At 43.6% G+C, this 11364-nt stretch overlaps 1 protein-coding gene across 2 annotated transcripts in view; it reads left to right on the forward strand.

Annotated features, from left to right (window-relative positions):
• Nucleotides 1-9579, forward strand: part of gipr (gastric inhibitory polypeptide receptor) — a 32815-nt gene extending 23236 nt beyond the window's left edge. For both annotated transcript variants that reach the window (XM_024444579.2, XM_024444580.2), the window contains exons 5-14: nucleotides 516-637; nucleotides 2127-2233; nucleotides 2690-2843; nucleotides 2991-3150; nucleotides 3243-3303; nucleotides 3399-3468; nucleotides 4395-4483; nucleotides 5575-5713; nucleotides 5937-5978; nucleotides 6429-9579. In XM_024444579.2, the coding sequence (XP_024300347.1) occupies nucleotides 516-637; nucleotides 2127-2233; nucleotides 2690-2843; nucleotides 2991-3150; nucleotides 3243-3303; nucleotides 3399-3468; nucleotides 4395-4483; nucleotides 5575-5713; nucleotides 5937-5978; nucleotides 6429-6785 (1301 nt within the window). In that variant the 3' untranslated portion in view covers nucleotides 6786-9579. The remainder of the gene's footprint in view (nucleotides 1-515; nucleotides 638-2126; nucleotides 2234-2689; nucleotides 2844-2990; nucleotides 3151-3242; nucleotides 3304-3398; nucleotides 3469-4394; nucleotides 4484-5574; nucleotides 5714-5936; nucleotides 5979-6428) is intronic.
• Nucleotides 9580-11364: the final 1785 nt, after the last annotated feature.

Raw genomic sequence — 11364 nt, forward strand, 5'->3', positions numbered from 1 at the left:
AGCATGACAGAGTGGTCTCCAGCCTTGTCCTCGTCAACACTCACACCTAAATTACGATCGGCCACCCCCCAAAAAAAACGGTGGCCATTTTGTGCTCTAAAAGTTTTATCCCCACTGTCAATTATTTTAAATTCTGCTACAAATCGTGATATTTAATTCAATCATGATCCATTCTGACTGCTACATACATTTAGTCATCACACAGGACCACGTGCGGAAACAGACCAATAATGGGTGGACACAGACCAATAATAGTCATGCAGGATGAAAACCACTACATCGACCATGATCCTTTGCTAGTTATGCTAGTTACAGATACTTTCACCATGATGCTTAGCAAATTTGGGGTGCCATTCAGTCCCATTCAGCAATATGGCGCGCTTCGGGAGTTTTCCATAGGAATACGTGGATGACTTCGGCGCTATCACCATCTACTGGTTTTAATGTCAATGTACCGAATTTCATTTGTCTCATCTGTTTGACTTCTTCATCTCTCCCTCCGCATGTCTGTGCAGTTCGTAATGGGTATGTGTTGCGGGAGTGTGGGCCTGATGGCCAGTGGGCCGTTAACAACACCAGCAGCACATGGAGGGACCACTCCCAGTGCAACGCAGACAACAACCAGCAGGTGGCACAGGTAATACCCATCATGCACCATTCCTGAAATAGACCCTCTTCTCAGAGCCCATAAAACACATGGCTAAGAGGAGAACAAGATACTTTCAAAGGGTTAATGCTTTTAATTACTACATGTCATTTTTTAGAAAACTTCACCAGTAGTCTTAGGAGACCCTCCAAGTACTGACAGATGCTTAGAGAGGTTAACTAATTCATGGCCAAATAGCCATTCAAAAAGCAATGAGTAATAGAGTAGGTATTCCAATGGCATACCACCTGTAGGGGACATAGAAATGCAATTACCGGAATGGCCATTCTTTTACGATAATGCCCGAATGCTCTGATTGCTTATGGATGTCGAGGTGGGCTAGCAGCAGCAGTTGCTGTCCCCTCATGTTGACTTCCAATCATCCCGATCAGCATGCTCAACTCAAGTCATCCTTACCCTCTCTCAATTTCACATCTAGTGCTGCACTCCATTACGAGCTCAGTAATGAATGGTCCATTTACTACATCAATAGAAAAGATGTCATTCTTTTCGTCAGTGTAATGAATACTCAGGAGGAAAAAGGTGTAGATTCACACGCAGAGCGCGGCAGGTGTTTATTTCGCCTTTGCAGAAGGCAGGGATCATGGTCATACACAGATAGGCAAACAGGCAGGTGAATCAAAACTAGGACTGAAGGCTATAACTGGTTCTCACAAACGAGCTAGGAAAAGACTTAGTAGAGTCAAAACGAACAATACCTCACAAAGGCACAAACAGAATGTACTGAACTAAATAAGGAGCTGATGAGACCAGGTGAGTAACTAACACAGGTGAAATCAATGAACGAAAATGAAAGACAGGGCTACGTTCAAGAACACAAGGAAACAGAACACAAGGTTGACTAAGGAAATTAAATACAGAACCTTACAGTCAGTACTACATACTGGATTATAGATCTGCCAGGGCTTCAGAGTGTGAGGGTGAGCTCTGAGAGACACACAGTCCTCTCTTTATGAAGAGGGAGACAGCCGTCACCTAGGGGTTATGTTTTTGCTGGCAACCAATGATGCAACGCTGCTTTGCCTCATTGGCCCCACAGCTGAAATGTACTCCAGTCTGCAGCCAGACTCCCTGATGATAAGAAAAATAGGTTGGTAAACGCTGATCGCTGTCCGCAGTGAATTAAATAACGCTCCCTATATTTCCAATGCATTTTTTCCCCCACGATTGGTGTGTAAATGTGCATTTTTAATAGGAGTTTATTATAGTGTATTGAGCATCATTAAAGTGTTTTTGAACATTTTCCAAGGCATAATAGGCAACAAGACAAGAGGACTTTTTGCGGTCAGTGCATCTGCTTCGTCTGTATCTGTGTCCCTGTTTGCACTCTACCAAAAGGACAGGACATTAGTACAGCACAGCACATCAACAATAGAGTCAGAGAGTTATAGGTGAAAACAGGGTCATGTTGTTCCCTCGTCTACTTGGGATTTGAGTGCAGGTCTTTGTTTGTCCACAGGAGAACCAGATGGTGATCTTGGCCTACTTCCGGGTGATGTACACTGTGGGCTACTCTCTGTCCCTGGCCAGCCTTTCCCTGGCCCTCATCATACTGCTCATCTTCAGGTAAATACTGGCTCTGACCACAGTCATAAACAGTATACAGTCCATATTTATATGTCAGGATTTGACTCTGACTATGGGTCTGTTTGTTTGGACTAAGGCAATGGCTTCACTTCTAGTCATCTGATGTGAATTAGGTAAATGTAAATCATACAGATCTTCATTTGAGCCAGTTTGCTACAGCAGGAAAATAATCCTGCAGCAAGAGGAAATGTGAATTATGTGGATTATAATTAATGGATATTTCTTGTTATGGCAAATTCTGAAATGTTAAAGTGGAAATTAAAAACTTTAGAAGCCTTTTTAAAATTTGAATACACCCCTACTGTGCATGAAAATTCTCATCAACAAAAGAGTGATCAAATTAAAATCCTACACTTGACACATGACATTTGCTGTACATGATGCTGGAAAGAATTTTGCGATACAGTAATCTCATTGTCAAGCGTTGTACCCTAGGAAACTAAGGTGCACCAGGAACTATATCCACACCAATCTGTTTGCGTCCTTCATCCTGCGAGCCATATCCATCCTCACCAGAGATGCTGTCCTCACCAGGGACACCCCAGAGTTCAGAGACAACAGAGACGTGTCCAACGTCCTCAGTGATAAGGTCGGAACCAAAGGCTGTACACACTAACGCACGTTACAGAAACACACACTCGAGTGTACCGTTTAAAGACACAATTCGTCTCTCATACATTAGACAGCCATCCTTGACCTCCGCCCCTGACATTTTACCCCTGACCTTTGCCCCCAGGCCCTGTCTGGCTGCCGTGTGGCCCAGGTGCTGATGCAGTACTGTGTGGGGGCTAACTACTACTGGCTGCTGGTGGAGGGCCTGTACCTTCACAACCTGCTGGTGCTCATGGTCTTCTCAGAGAACAGCTACTTCTGTGGATACCTCTTCATCGGCTGGGGTAGATATACACACACACACACACACACGCATGATAAATAATATAAATGCTGTTTCCTGACAGTAATGTATGGTTTATGACACTGTGTGTAGGATCCCCAGTGTTATTTGTGGTCCCCTGGATTATAGTGCGGTACCTGTATGAGAATACACGGTGAGTCACTCTCATTTCCATTCAATCTTATTTCCTCATCATCTTTTACTAAAAACAGAATTCAGACTGAGAGATTGTGACATATCTCCTCCCAGGTGCTGGGAGATCAATGAGAACATGGCGTACTGGTGGATCATCCGCACACCCATCCTCCTGGCCATTCTGGTGAGTGTGTGTAACGTGTGTGTGTGTCGACTGTGCTGTGTGCCCTAAAGCAATGGTGGTCCAGGGGTTACTCATTCGTCAACCCACCGCTCCTCTCCTCTTCCCCCTGCAGTCTTGTCTCTTTGAAGTTAGCAGACCGTGACAAGCCTGGGGAAATTGTGCGAATGTGAAAGCTGAGTGGGCATGTTTTGGTTCCGGAATGCACTGTACATTAAAATGAATGGATGACTCATCAACCCAGAAGACGAAATGAATGTCACTTGGTTTCTGTTCTTTTCTTAGTAACACTTAACATGTTCCTTGAAGCTTGATCTAAAGAGTGTTTAATTAGCGTCTCTCAGTGAAACTCTGAGAGGAGGAAAATATCATTTTTTTCTACGGTATTTTGCATCAGAAGCAACATGCCAGAAGAGATGAGGATTCTCCTGTCACAGATGATTTGTAATTTGTTCCACAACGCTCACATTTCACCTAAGGTCTAAATGCCTAACATCTTTTGACATAGTTAGTAATGTTAGACATAGACTGTGTTTTCTATCTCTGTTTTACTTTTTTCATTGTATTGATGTGTATATTTTTATAATTACAAGGCTCATCTGTAAAATAGCATGACAGCCTGTCAAAATAAAGGTTAAGTAAATAGGAGTAATTCGCACGTAATACGACGTGCAGTTGCACTCTGTCACCTGGACTTTGCAGTTAATACCCCTAACATGTTGCAGTCTGACTTTGGAACTCGAACTTATTGTGGAATTCTCACATATTCACCCTGCTTCAACAGTCATATAATACTGAAATGCCAGAGAACAGAACAGACCTATTTGGATACAAATCCTTTTTTTCTCTCTCTGACATTAATAAAGCTAATACTTGGTGGTTTGATGTTGATTGTGTTTAATTGATCTTTTTTTATTTTATTATTCCAGGTCAACTTTTTCATATTTATTCGGATCATACAGATCCTTGTCTCCAAATTGAAGGCAAACCAAATGAGGTACACCGATTATAAATTCAGGTAAGAAAGATACAGCACCTTTTAATCCATGAATGACATAAAAGCAGATCAAAATGAAAACACAAAACAAACACTGTATTGTATCTTATAAAAACTGATGAAGTCAACTCATTGCTTACACGTGTTTTATGTGTTTCTTTGTCACGTAACTTTGTCTATGTCATACCTTGTTAAACACTGTCGCATTCACGGAACATTACCGTACCTCGGGCAGCGCCGTTGTCACCTATCCTCCAGCCTAAACACACAGGGGACTCTAGCTTTGTGCGAGTCAGCAGACATTAGGATGACATGACACTATCCACACAATTCTTTTTGTTGCTCCAAACTCCGTTGACATCCATTACCTCAATAATCCATCACTAAGTTAACTTGCCCTTTATAGTATGCAGCGTAAAGGGAGCTGTGGAATCATTTGATGTTTCTGTGGTGTTCAACGGGGCCTTCTCGTCCTTTGATTGTGAGCCGTGGTCCTTGGAGACGGTGTATATACTTTTTTTTTTTAGGAAACCAGCCACATCCAAGAGACCAGTTGCAGGCATAATCCTCTGAGTTAAGCCTGGCTTCGAGGTACGCCGGACAACATGAGTCTGATTGGAATCTAAGGTGCAGCTGATGCACTGATTCTGAGCCACCAAAAGAGTCATGGGAAGAGAATTGCCTTTCTGATTTCCCAAGATGCTTTGAAGCCGTTACTTAACATTCCTGCTCTTGAGTCCAGGTGTGGAAGTTGTGGCTTTCTTTGTTTGGCGTTTTATGTGTTTGTGTGAAAAGTGAACCATCCATTGATGTCATTGGGGCGGCAGGGTAGCCTAGTGGTTAGAGCGTTGGACTAGTAACCGGAAGGTTGCAAGTTCAAACCCCCGAGCTGACAAGGTACAAATCTGTCGTTCTGACCCTGAACAGGCAGTTAACCCACTGTTCCTAGGCCGTCATTGAAAATAAGAATTTCTTCTTAACTGACTTGCCTAGTTAAATAAAGGTAAAATAAATAAATAAAATTGATGAAAGCGATTCACCATAGGGGACCAAACAGACCTCTCTAATAGTTGCCCTTGCTTGGCTCTGTAAAGGATGCTCTGTGTGTGCAGGTTGGCAAAGTCCACTCTGACCCTCATCCCTCTCCTCGGCATCCATGAGGTTGTCTTTGCCGTGATGTCAGAGGAACAGACCGAGGGCGTCCTCCGAAATATCAACCTCTTCTTTGAACTTTTCTTCAACTCTTTCCAGGTAATATGATGAGATACAAAAGTTATTCGTCTATATGGGGGTGTGTTTGGGTATGCATGCTGTGTGAGTGAGTGTGCATGTGTCCCGTGCCCGCATGCACTCTTGCTTGTTACTCCATGAACTTTCTCTCTGCGGTGCTTCTGTTAGGTACTGTATGTGTTAGATGGGGGAAGATTGAGTACCTCTCTCTTCTTCTGATGCCTCTCACTCTCTCATCCCACAGGGTCTACTGGTTGCCATCCTGTACTGCTTCGTCAATAAAGAGGTGAGTAAGGAAGTGAAGTGTGCTCTCAACAAAGCCCAGGGCAAAATGAGTGCACTTGAACAGCCGTAGCACCTGAGTTTACGACACGCACGTCTCTGTTTGTTCCTATGAGAAGCCAGCGCTTTCTGTGACCTGCTGGTTATGTCACCCTGTCATTGTGGGTTAGCTGTCACACAGAGAAGCTCACTACCTAAGTCCACAGGGCAACGGTGATGTCACTGAGGAGTCCAGCCATGTCTAGAGTCAAGAAGTGGTTAGGCCCCTGTGTGACATGAAATGTCTGATGTATTTCCTGTTGAGATATGGCCTAGTTTGGTTGAGGTAGCATACATACTGTAGTGCTTAAAGAGAATAAAGATCAAATTTAGATACAATTTGTATCCTGGTCAGATCATAAGGTCAGGAAAAACTCATTACCTTCCCTCGTTCATCTCTCTCCATCTCTCCCAGGTGCAGTCAGAGATAAAGAAGAAGTGGCAGCGATGGAAGCTGGGCATGAACGTCCTGGACGACCTTCGCAACACTGGCAGCAACACGCCACAGGGGGGCACCGGCGGCGGGCAGTGCCACCACGACCCGCAATGCCAGCCTGACTGTCCACAGGAGGATACCCACAACCTCTTCTCGGACGCCTCCGCCTCGGGCCCGCATGCCCACCCGCGCCCACACCACCACCCAGGGGCCAAGAAGGGCAAGGCCTACTGCTACATTTCCGCCCGCAAGCAGGTGCTGAACGGCCTTGATGGAGCTCCGCTGGAAAAAGGGGGCGGAGAGGGAGCCATCAAATACTCTGAGAGCTACTGCTGAGTGGCTCGGCGAGGGGGATAACGACTAGCTGGCTACCTTTGTAATTTCTACTGGGTGGAATCCAAAGCAGACAACCTGCCTGCTTCAGTTGTGTACTTCCAGATCTATGTGGCCGACTGTAGTTGGTGTTTCATCGAACCCATGTCTTAATAGTTGTGTGAACATGATCCGGGACTCATTGGATGATTGCCAGAATGTTTTTTCTGCACTGGCCAATCAGGCTGTGTGTTGTGACTCCTATAGGTTTTCAGTGGCAGATAAGATGACCCATCCCAAGTGCAATATCGCCTCAATCGACCTAGATTGACTTTTGACATTTTTATTTAACCTTTATTTAACTTATTTACAATGACAGCCTACCCCGGCCAAACCCGGACGACGCTGGGCCAATTGTACGCCGCCCTATGGGACTCCCAGATGTTGAGGAAAGCTTCTTCAATTAGGAAATGAACACCGTCCAACCTTGATCTGCTCTGATTCGACTGTTTTGGGGGTTTGCTTCTTTTGTTTTCTACCTCTTGCTCTACTAGTGGACAAAATGGAAACGTTATGTGCCAACTGTGGACCGTCTTTTCATGTGCAATGGATAATTCTAACAATAGTGTGTCTATATGTTGGTATTGGACAAACTCAGTGAGGGACTTAGAGAAGGCAAGAGGTGAGTAAAACCAATATTGTCTTCCCCAGTGAGCTAGCCGCACAAACACTATGGTTTCCCTTGGCAACACTGTGTTTTGAATTCTTCTCACCCAATCGTTTAACATCTCTAAAGCCCCTTGCTCACTCGTCATACATTTACAGGCTTAACTGAATACAGTGAGCAAATGAACGGAGTTCTTACGCAATATCGTAGACCTTAAGGCAGGCACATTACTATCATGGTGGTGGCTGTGTGTGAGGCATGACTTCTGCAAATGAGAAAGATACATTCTCGGATTACACACACTGTCAAAATGGGTTGAATGATTTGTAAGGTCCTGTTGACATAGTTTTCACTATCACAGAATGGAAGGTGAATGTAATCCAGAGGTCTTTTAAGCGCTGTATCTACATGCAAATGAAAAGACGATAACTGGAATGGCGTAGTCTGTGGCACCTTCTTCTTTCATCTTCTGGATTTATCACAGGTTTATGCAATCTGAAATGCAAATGATCTCTATCCTGGTGAGTTTTGGTAGCCTGTTACCCTCCACAAATAGTTTTTTTTCTTGTAGGTTTTCCAGACTAAACATAACCACTTACCACCCAGCTGACAGTTTTATATTCCCCTGAACACAGGTCGTAACATGCCTAGAGGGAATCTCTCTTCTGCTTCTGGGAATTAAGGTCCCAGTCCCCAGTACCCCTGCTGTCATGTGGCCTAGACACTATGGTGCAATAGGAAATGGCTCTCTACATGATGAACCACAGCTACAAAATGCTCAAGTATTCTACTGTATGTGTGTTGATGGTATGTAGGTCTATGTGTCTGACAGCATGTTTGCAAAGCTAGGATCCATTCTGTTCATCCTATGTCAAGACGTCTGTTACATTGCATATATCTGTGCAAGGATGCAACAAACTCAGTTCTCCAGGCTGGAATCTGTGACAAACAAAATGTTTTGCCCTGATTACACACTCACCCTTAGTGAAGATTTAAAATACCAATCAACCAATATGAGTTTCGCTAAAAGGCCACTTCTTTTTGTGTGTGAACCCAGCTAACAATCTCCTACTCCTATTTAAAGAAGGGTCTCGATCTAAAACGAACACAGCATAACCCTAACTTCTCCAGATATAGCTTGACTACTCGGTGTGTATGGATCTGTCTGAGCATCCAGAGCCCTCAACTCATTTTATGGTTTGTCATTTGAGGGTCACATTGCACCTAGTCGCTATCCCCCGATTGAACAGTGGTTCTATAGGCAATTAAACCAGGCAGCTGTCAACTTCCCTGTATTTCTGTCTTCTCATTCACTCCAAATGGGACCAACCCATTACCCAAGCATGTCCACCATCCATCTCTGTGTCATCAAAATGTATTATGTCATACAAATGAACTGATAATTTTTTTCACTAGCAGTATTCCTACTAAGGTCATTACTGGTGCTTGCCTCGATGCCTCTGGTGGCAAAAATCATTACTCGAATGGTGTGTGTGTGTGTGTGATATTATCTTAATTTCCAAAGTGGCTTGGCTGAACCTCACAAATTCTGTAATAGCATTCACAAACTGAGCATTGTACTTCACATATCCTCTTGTATAATGTACCTTTGGCAACAGCACATGTAACCTTTTGGAATTTTGTTTGTAAAACTGCTTATGTCAGACATTGACTCTTCAATAATAAAAAAAATGTAGCATAGAGTTAGTTAGCATTGCTAGTATGTGTTACAGTGGTGCCGTGACCTGGATCTAGGAGAGTGGACAGTAAACTGTGGTCAAAGGGTGGTGGATTCCATGGATGCCTACGTTAGAACCATGCAGTGAGTTAGTACTGGACTGTCACCCTGGACCCATAATGCATTGGGTCCATTGTGGCATGGGTGGAACGTATTACGTAAACGGACATGACCTTCTGACTTAACTCGGCATGTTCTATATATCTGTCAACGGGTAAACTGGGTGCACTGACACTCAAGTGATATTTCACTGTGTGTGAATATGTTATCACGGGGCAATTACAGTACAAAGAACAGCACCAAATCTGACATGCTGTATATGTGACATGAATGGACACTATTTTTATTCACTTTTTATGTACATGTTTGTTATTTTCACCAGTAATTTAAATTAAATTATTCTTAATCTGCCAGTTTAAGTATTTGTCTATTTTTTTGTTTGTTTTTGTTTCTAACAAAAAAATAGACATTAATAATGAAAGATATGACCACTTTGCTGTTGAGCCTCCTTGTTCAGAAAATAAATCGCATTGAATTTCATCAAGATTAAAAGTTGTTTTATCAATTAAATATTTGCTGTCCTGAGTTTGACATAGCATGTGTAGGGGCGCGCCAGGCGGCCAATAAAGTAGGATACTACAGTATCGTCAATTTCCTCTGGAGGTTTTGTGCCCCTGAAGGTGAAGTGCTGAAGAAGGGAAGTAAAGAATAGGAAGAGCACCATCCTGGGAATCCCCATTCCATCTCCCAGGCAGGAACGCTTCCCTGAGGGACAATGAGAGAGGTTACCTTCAGTACTCAACCTACAATCCTGAGACTGAAACCTACACATAAATTTCACTGGTCATCCCCAAAGCCAACACCTGCTTTGGCCGCCTTTCCTTCCAGTTCTCTGCTGCCAATGACTGGAACGAATTGCAAAAATAACTGAAGTTGGAGACTTACAGTGGGGCAAAAAAAGTATTTAGTCAGCCACCAATTGTGCAAGTTCTCCCACTTAAAAAGATGAGAGAGAGGCCTGTAATTTTCATCATAGGTACACTTCAACTATGACAGACAAAATGAGAATGAGAATCTAGAAAATCATATTGTAGGATTTTTTTATGAATTTATTTTCAAATTATGGTGGAAAATAAGTATTTGGTCAATAACAAAAGTTTATCTCAATACTTTGTTATATACCCTTTGTTGGCAATGACAGAGGTCAAACGTTTTCTGTAAGTCTTCACAAGGTTTTCACACACTGTTGCTGGTATTTTGGCCCATTCCTCCATGGAGATCTCCTCTAGAGCAATGAAGTTTTGGGGCTGTTGCTGGGCAACACAGACTTTCAACACCCTCCAAAGATTTTCTATGGGGTTGAGATCTGGAGACTGGCTAGGCCACTCCAGGACCTTGAAATGCTTCTTACGAAGCCACTCCTTCGTTGCCCGGGCGGTGTGTTTGGGATCATTGTCATGCTGAAAGACACAGCCACGTTTCATCTTCAATGCCCTTGCTGATGGAAGGAGGTTTTCACTCAAAATCTCACGATACATGGCCCCATTCATTCTTTCCTTTACACGGATCAGTCGTCCTGGTCCCTTTGCAGAAAAACAGCCCCAAAGCATGATGTTTCCACCCCCATGCCTCACAGTAGGTATGGTGTTCTTTGGATGCAACTCAGCATTCTTTGTCCTCCAAACACGACGAGTTGAGTTTTTACCAAAAAGTTCTATTTTGGTTTCATCTGACCATATGACATTCTCCCAACCTTCTTTTGGATCATCCAAATGCTCTCTAGCAAACTTCAGACGGGCCTGGAAATGTACTGGCTTAAGCAGGGGGACACGTCTGGCACTGCAGGATTTGAGTCCCTGGCGGCGTAGTGTGTTACTGATGGTAGGCTTTGTTACTTTGGTCCCAGCTCTCTGCAGGTCATTCACTAGGTCCCCCCGTGTGGTTCTGGGATTTTTGCTCACCGTTCTTGTGATCATTTTGACCCCACGGGGTGAGATCTTGCGTGGAGCCCCAGATCGAGGGAGATTATCAGTGGTCTTGTATGTCTTCCATTTCCTAATAATTGCTCCCACAGTTGATTTCTTCAAACCAAGCTGCTTAACTATTGCAGATTCAGTCTTCCCAGCCTGGTGCAGGTCTACAATTTTGTTTCTGGTGTCCTTTGACAGCTCTTTGGTCTTGGCCATAGTGGAGTTTGG

This window comes from Oncorhynchus tshawytscha, linkage group LG14 (assembly GCF_018296145.1).
Source record: "Oncorhynchus tshawytscha isolate Ot180627B linkage group LG14, Otsh_v2.0, whole genome shotgun sequence".
Taxonomy (NCBI): Eukaryota; Metazoa; Chordata; class Actinopteri; order Salmoniformes; family Salmonidae; genus Oncorhynchus; species Oncorhynchus tshawytscha.